This window comes from Poromitra crassiceps (assembly GCF_964638095.1).
Source record: "Poromitra crassiceps genome assembly, contig: HAP1_SCAFFOLD_289, whole genome shotgun sequence".
Taxonomy (NCBI): domain Eukaryota; kingdom Metazoa; phylum Chordata; class Actinopteri; order Beryciformes; family Melamphaidae; genus Poromitra; species Poromitra crassiceps.
Genome location: NW_028152111.1, coordinates 62,501 through 70,000, shown reverse-complemented (window position 1 = coordinate 70,000; position 7,500 = coordinate 62,501). Strand labels below are relative to the sequence as shown.

Below are 7,500 nucleotides of genomic sequence, written 5' to 3'. Positions count from 1 at the left end.
AGGGCTGCAGCTTGAGTCCGACCCTCTTCAACATATACATCAATGTATAGCCAGCTCAGTGGCCTTGTGGTCTGAGTGTCCGCCCTGAGACTGGGAGGTTGTGAGTTCGATCCCCGGCCGAGTCATACCAAAGACTATAAAAATGGGACCCATTTGCCTCCCTGCTTGGCACTCAGCATCAAAGGGTTGGAATTGGGGGGTTAGATCACCAAATGATTCCCGAGCGCGGCGCACGCTGCTGCTCACCGCTCCCCCAGGGGATGGGTCAAATGCGGAGAACAAATTTCACACATTGTGTGACAATCAGTGAGATTACCTTTACTTTGAACTAGCGAAAACATTAGAACAGTCTGCATCACCCTAGTAGACACAGAAGTCTGCTGTTTGCACACGATCTGGTGCTGCTATCTCCAACCAAAGAAGGGCTACAACAGCACCTTGACCTTCTACACACATTTTCCCAGACGTGGGCCTTGACAGTGAACCTAACCAAGACAAAAATTATGATATTCCAAAAAGGACCCAGCCTCCAGCACCACAAATATAAATTCTATCTAGACACGATTGCCCTAGAACATACAAAAAACTACACCTACCTCGGACTAAACATCAGCACCACAGGTAACTTCAACAAAGCTGTGAACGACCTGAGAGACAAGGCAAGAAGGGCTTTTTATGCCATCAGAAGAAACATAAAGTTAGACATCCCAATTCAAATCTGGCTCAAAATATTGGACTCCGTTATAGAACCCATTTCCCTTTATGGTTGTGAAGTCTGGGGTCCACTTGCCAACCAAGACTTTACAAAATGGGACAAACACCAAATTGAGACTCTGCATGCAGAATTCTGCAAAACCATTCTCCGCGTCCAACGGAAAACACCAAACAACGCATGCAGAGCAGAATTAGGACGATACCCACTAGTTATCAAGATTCAGAAGAGAGCGTCTAAATTTTACTATCATCTAAAAGAAAGTGCTCCTGATTCGCTCCATAACAAAGCCCTCACCCACAGAGAGACTGTGGAGAGATGCCCCCTTAGCCAGCTGGTTCAGGGACTCTGCCCACAAACACAAGGAGAGCCACCAGGCAGAAACCCCATTAGACTCAACCAAATGATAAGGACACAAAAAGACAACTATCTGACACATTGGAAAGAATCAACACAAAAACCAGAGCAGATTGGAATGCTATTTGGCCCTAAACAGAGAGTATACAGTGGCAGAATACCTGAGCACTGTAACTGACCCAAAACTGAAGAAATCCTTGGAGGAAAAAACTATGTACAGACGCAGTGAGCACAACCTGGCCATCGAGAGAGGCCGCCACAGGCAGACCTGGCTCCCAAGAGAGGACAGACTGTGCACCCACTGCACACAAAAGGAGGTGGAAACAGAGCTGCACTTCCTAACCACCTGCCAACTGTACGAAGACATCAGAGACACATACTTCCCTCAGATTACAAACATCCAAAAAGACTTTGAAACCATGACGGACAACAAAAAACTTCCATATCTGCTGCGGGAAGTACCACAGTGTGCAAACACAGCAGCACGATTTGTGAACTGCTGTGACAAGAAAAGGATGGAAGATAATGGAACATAACCACCCTCAACCCAGAGCAGGATAGGCCCCGGGTCTGCCTCCTGCTCCTGCTGTATAGCTTTAAATACCTCTAATAAGAACAAAATCACTGTTGACACAAGTTCCAAGTTTATTTGTATTTGTATATATCATTTTGAACTACAGTGTCTACTTTGTATTTTCATTCATCTATACCCTACTTATATTTCGTTCAACAACCATCAAGCACAATTTTCTCATTGCACCTTTTAAGTTCATGTTTATACTCTTATGTACAGCTGTTTACACACTTTAGAGATCTTTTATTCTATGCCCATGCTTAAGTTAACTACGCTAACGTATATTATCTGATTGCAATGTTACATAGCTGTTTACACAGCTCCTTAGTATATATTTCATTGTAAGCATACTCTTAAGCTAACTTATGTATATTATATTAGAGTGCAATGTTACACATCTTTATTCTACTATCTCTTTAACTGTAAGCACATTTTTGCTTTTGTTTTCATTTTACACTTGCTTTGGCAATGTATACGTATGTTTCTCATGCCAATAAAGCCCTTTTGAATTGAATTGAGAGAGAGAGAGAGAGAGAGAGAGAGAGAGAGATAGAGTGTGTGTGTGTGCTCGCGCGCGCGCGCGTATGTGCCTGTGTGCGTCCGGTGCGTGCGTGCGCGCGTGTGTGTGTGTGTGTGTGATTGTTCTGGTCTAACAGTTCACTATTTTATTATTATTTTTAATCTATGTCAGTCCTCACTATCTCAGTTCACTTCACCTCTATTCTATTCTATTCGTCACGCCTCGCTCACAGAGTTGGCAATGCAGCCTCTCCTCTCTCTCCCCAGAGGGTTTTCATCATAGTCCACTTCCCAGGCTGATTCCAACTCAGCTCAGCTGTGCTCCTACTCAGGTGAGCTCCATCAGTCGTTAACGAATAAGAAGGCTCTCCATGGTGCTGAACCTGTGTTGACGCATTTTGATCACTAATTAGCCATTTTTGGCCATTTAGTCGGGCCTAATTCAAAAGTCTGTCTCCATTAGGTCTGTTTACACCATTGACCTATATATAAATGGATACATAGCTCATTGACTTTGACACAGCAAAATGAAGCTCACTTCCGGATATTGTTTGATTTCGTTTGATTGGTTGAATGAATGAATGCTACACGGAAGTACGAGGGGAGGGGGCGGCTGCCGGGGGAGTTTCCGAATTTGCTCTGTCTCCCTTATCGCCGTAATGCATTATGGGTAGTCAGCTACTTTGGCTAATGTAGCCGCTAACGCTACTTACTTTACATTGCAGTAAAACGGCACTGAATGACCAAATTGATTTAACTTTTAACCATTTCGAGTAACACTGTTTCCATACGGACCCCCAGCGTTGGTTAGTTGTTTATAACGTGACTCTATTTAAAACCTTATAACGTACTCCGGTTTCTGTGCTGAATCCAATGGTCTGAATGTCTGAATACAGAGAAGGCTTAAGGCTTTATCTAACGGTATAAATAACGTTAAATGCTCCGCCATGTTATTGACGTTAGATGTATGGTATCTATATAGTTACGTGTGTCTACTAACATTATTAAAATATCATAAAGTAACGCTATTTTCTGATAATTTTGTACCTGATGCCTTGCGGCACATTGCTGCCTCTACCGGTCGGAAATATTACTGTTCTTATTATCCGATGTTTGTCGTCAATTTTCCTCGAAATGGGGCTATCATTTGGAAAACGGAGCGCGTTAGAGCATGAAAAAGACTTGAAATTGTTTTTTCAGACCATACACTAATTTGGAAAGTGTTTATTTAATACATAGACCGAGAGAGAAGTTGGCTCGTTTCCCATATAGTTGAATGGTGATGTTCCCGGGAGTGCTACACAAGCTGCGACCCCCACTGGCCATTTGAAGGAATGCAATTTCCGCATAGGCGTCAAAAATAGGCAGGCTGAAATGCCCACTGGTTTACACACAGACACTTCACATTCTTATTATAGGATCATATTCTATTTGATTCTACTCGGTTCCTATTCACTCACCCTGTTGATGAGTTCTCCCACCATGCCTGTCCAGCTGCCGTTGGGCTCAGGCGCTCCGTACAGCCCATCGTCCACCAGCTTGATCCTGAAGGAGAACTTGAGGATGTGGGCCAGCTCGCGCAGCATGTCCACAGCAAAGCCCTCGTACTGCTCGTTCCCCTGGAGCCCCGCCTGGCCGGCCTTACGCATCACGTACGGGTTCTCCTGTCAGAGGCAACACACACACATACAGGTTCTCCTGTCAGAGGCAACACACACACACATACAGGTTCTCCTGTCAGAGGCAACACACACACATACAGGTTCTCCTGTCAGAGGCAACACACACACACATACAGGTTCTCCTGTCAGAGGCAACACACACATACAGGTTCTCCTGTCAGAGGCAACACACACATACAGGTTCTCCTGTCAGAGGCAACACACACATACAGGTTCTCCTGTCAGAGGCAACACACACACATACAGGTTCTCCTGTCAGAGGCAACACACACATACATGTTCTCCTGTCAGAGGCAACACACACATACAGGTTCTCCTGTCAGAGGCAACACACACATAAATAGTTTCCAACAATCCAACTTGCCGTTTCCAGCGTGTAGCAACGAGCTAGCGTGTAGGTCTCTGCCGTTAGCTTGCTAGCTACAGTAGTTAGCGTTGTTGGTTTTCAATGAGGCAGCAGGGCACTATTTACAGCGACACACAGGGAGGAGGGAGCGGAAGCCGCTCTGATTGACATGGTCGGAGCCAATGACAGAGTTTGTAATAAGCCGGGAGCGGACATCCAGCTGCCACCGAAACAGTCGCTCCAATGGGAGAGCAGAGTAGAGCAGGGGAGGGTTTATCCCAGTTGCCTGTTCCTGCACGTTGCTATGTTAATTTCAGCTCCGAAATTGTAAAATGGTCACGTACGTTTCTACAGGGCGTGGTTTGGGCATGGTTTACGGATATTTTCTGTTTCTAACCCCTCCCCCTACCCTAACCCTAAGATCTCAGAACGTTGGTCCAAAACATTGCTATTTCACAATTTCCTGCGAGACTGTGTTGGTTTCTGCGGCACCAGACTCCTCGGACAGAAGGGAGAGGAGGCTGGCCAGCGAGACTAGAAACACTCCAACACCACCTGACCGCCTTCTACAAAATTTATTCATTTTTTGTGTTTTTGTCAACTAACATTTGGAGCACTCTACCCCATAATGACAAAGTCCAAATATATTCCCTGCAAATGTATTGCAACTAAGTGAAAGTAGTGAAACGTCAGAGTCAGCACCATGCCATCAGTGCATAGTATTCTCTCTGTCCTGTTCTCTCTGTCCTGTTCACTGTGAGTGCTGAGGGGGCAGTACGCCGTGTGGTTCTCTGTCCTGTTCTCTCTACATGAGATGAGGGGAGGGGAGGGGGGTCACACCGCCCGCTCTGCATAACAGCCAGGGCGTGTATTTATTCTGATCGTATAACGATGTGTTCAACAACTCTGCAGCTGTGTCATTGTGTTTCTGTTCATATCGTAGCAGTATAGCTTTAGTAGCTCTATTGAATGTAACTCGGCGACACGCTCAGCGGATCTTTGGTGTTGGTAGCAGGCCTACTGAATCTGATATTAATGAGTGCTATGAATGCCTACTATGTTTTATGATTTGATTAGGATCCCATTAGCTGATGCAGAAGAGCAGCTACTCTTCCTGGGGTCCACAATCCACACAAAACATAGGAAACAACAACAAAACAGATAAATACCCTTACAGACAAGACCAAATGATATTAAAATCAGAAAAGCATAACAAACACACTTTTCTCAAACATATTACTATACCATTTTCCTATTTTTTTGTAATAGTCTGTAATAATTTGGGATAAGACAATGGGCCCTATCTTCCCAAAAGTGCTAATTTAGCGTTTGCGCTCATTTAACACCGTGCGCAGGCGCGGACTGCATAATTGGGCACGTCGGGCATGCCCGGTGGCCTGGCCTGGCCTGGCCTGGCCTGGCCTGCAATTTTTTTTTTTTTTTTGTGCCCGCAGTCAGGCCACTCACTAAACAGCAGGCCAGGCGCCGCCTACTGGTTTACTAGTGGTTTTATTACTTTATTCAGGGTTAAAGTGGGTGCATCTCATTGTAAAATTGGACTCGGCCCAAATTGGGCTTCAAACGGCCCAAATTGGGCTTCAAACGGCCCAAATCTGGCTTCAAACGGCCCAAATTGGGCTTCAAACGGCCCAAATTGGGCTTCAAATGGCCCAAATCATGCTTCAAACGACCCAAATTGGGCTTCAAACGGCCCAAATCTGGCTTCAAACGGCCCAAATTGGGCTTCAAACGGCTCAAATTTTGAGCCCGTATTGGCCTGGCCTGCTTGGTATCTAATGCCCGGCCTGAATTATTTTCCCAGTCCGCCCCTGACCGTGCACAATGCAATGCAAGCGCATGCCTGTGATAATTATACTGGGCATTGGCTGCCCCATGCCAAAGCAGGCGTTTCAGCACTAAAATGTGGGATAGGTGGCGTTACCCTATCGTCAGCAGCAATTACTTTGCGCTAAGAGCTTTGAAAAGGACCTCTTACGGGCAAATACCTCCCTGTGCTGGGAGCGCACCCGTAATCTCCATGCAGCACAGCGCAGTGCAAAGTAGAATTCCTTTTGGATATGTCATTACGCATAGACATCAAATTATGCTGCTAAAATTGGGAATTAGCAGATAACTCAGTGAGGCAATCAACTATAACTCACTGAGAAACTTTTATCACATCGCAAAGAGGGAAATTAATTGATAAAACTTGTTGGACAATGGACATAGGTTATTTACCTTAAAGCCGGAGGGTTGTTGGCACCACAGACGATCTGTCAATAAGCTCTCTCTGTCCTCGCACGAGTGAGTACACTCTATTACGCATGGAGAGAATTACAGCATATTGCATGCCTCGCGCAAACAGCCATTGTGAGACGGGAATCTGATTGGTTTTGATTGACGTAATGTCCAGCCTTGCCTGGCCACGCCTGTGAATAATTCTGGTAGTTAAGACCGCCCAACTCCTGTTTGCGCAGGCATTTTGGGGTGCAGATGATTTTGGCACGGCTCTAATTTCCGTCTGCGACTCGTGCCGTGAACGTTTCCGCATGCCCACCCGAGAATTGCATCCCCAACATATTTCGGGGCTTTTTTAACTTAGAAATCAGGGAGGTCACGTCTACCAGACAATTATATCACTTTTAAACAGTTACATTTCTGTATAAATCATTACAATATGCTCCCGTGAGGTGGGGATGCTGCCGGCGCTGGGGTGCAAAACTCGGCATAACACCTGGCGGATGGCGCAAGGCGGACTGCTATCTTCCCTGCCTTAAGGCATGCACAAACAGGTGCGCAAGCGCTATTAGGGGATAGCGCCTGTCGGCAGATAGGGCCCATTGATTGCTAATACCGTCCGTGACGTTATTCAATTTGATGTAAGGGTCGGCACGTGTGTTCCACCTACATGCTGATTCACGCTTATGTTCAGTAACTCCAGACTCAACTCAGACTCTTCTTTGGTGACTCGGACTCAGACTTGAACACTGGAGACTGGAGACTCGACTTGGACTGGAGATATAGTCACTTGACTACAACACTGGCTTCTAGTAATGTGTTACAGTAACACTATCACTTTCAACAGTAACAAGTAATGTAATGAATTACTAATAACATTTCAGTTCAAATATTACAGCTATATCCAAACAAACAAATAAACAAACAAATAAATACATATTTATTTGTTTATTTATCATTTATTTGATAGGGACAATGTATGTTTCCATACAGTTTACAATAAATACATACATACATACATACATACATACATACATACATACATACATACATACATACATACATACATACA

The 7,500-nt window shown here is 45.0% G+C and overlaps 1 protein-coding gene across 1 annotated transcript in view; it reads right to left on the bottom strand.

The window, feature by feature from the left end:
* Positions 1–7,500, bottom strand: part of LOC310770988 (glutamate receptor ionotropic, kainate 5-like) — a gene marked incomplete at both ends in the record, with an annotated part of 102,679 nt that overhangs the window by 47,991 nt on the left and 47,188 nt on the right. The window contains one exon of the mRNA XM_083663681.1: positions 3,623–3,826. Within this exon, the coding sequence (XP_083519807.1) occupies positions 3,623–3,826 (204 nt within the window). The remainder of the gene's footprint in view (positions 1–3,622; positions 3,827–7,500) is intronic.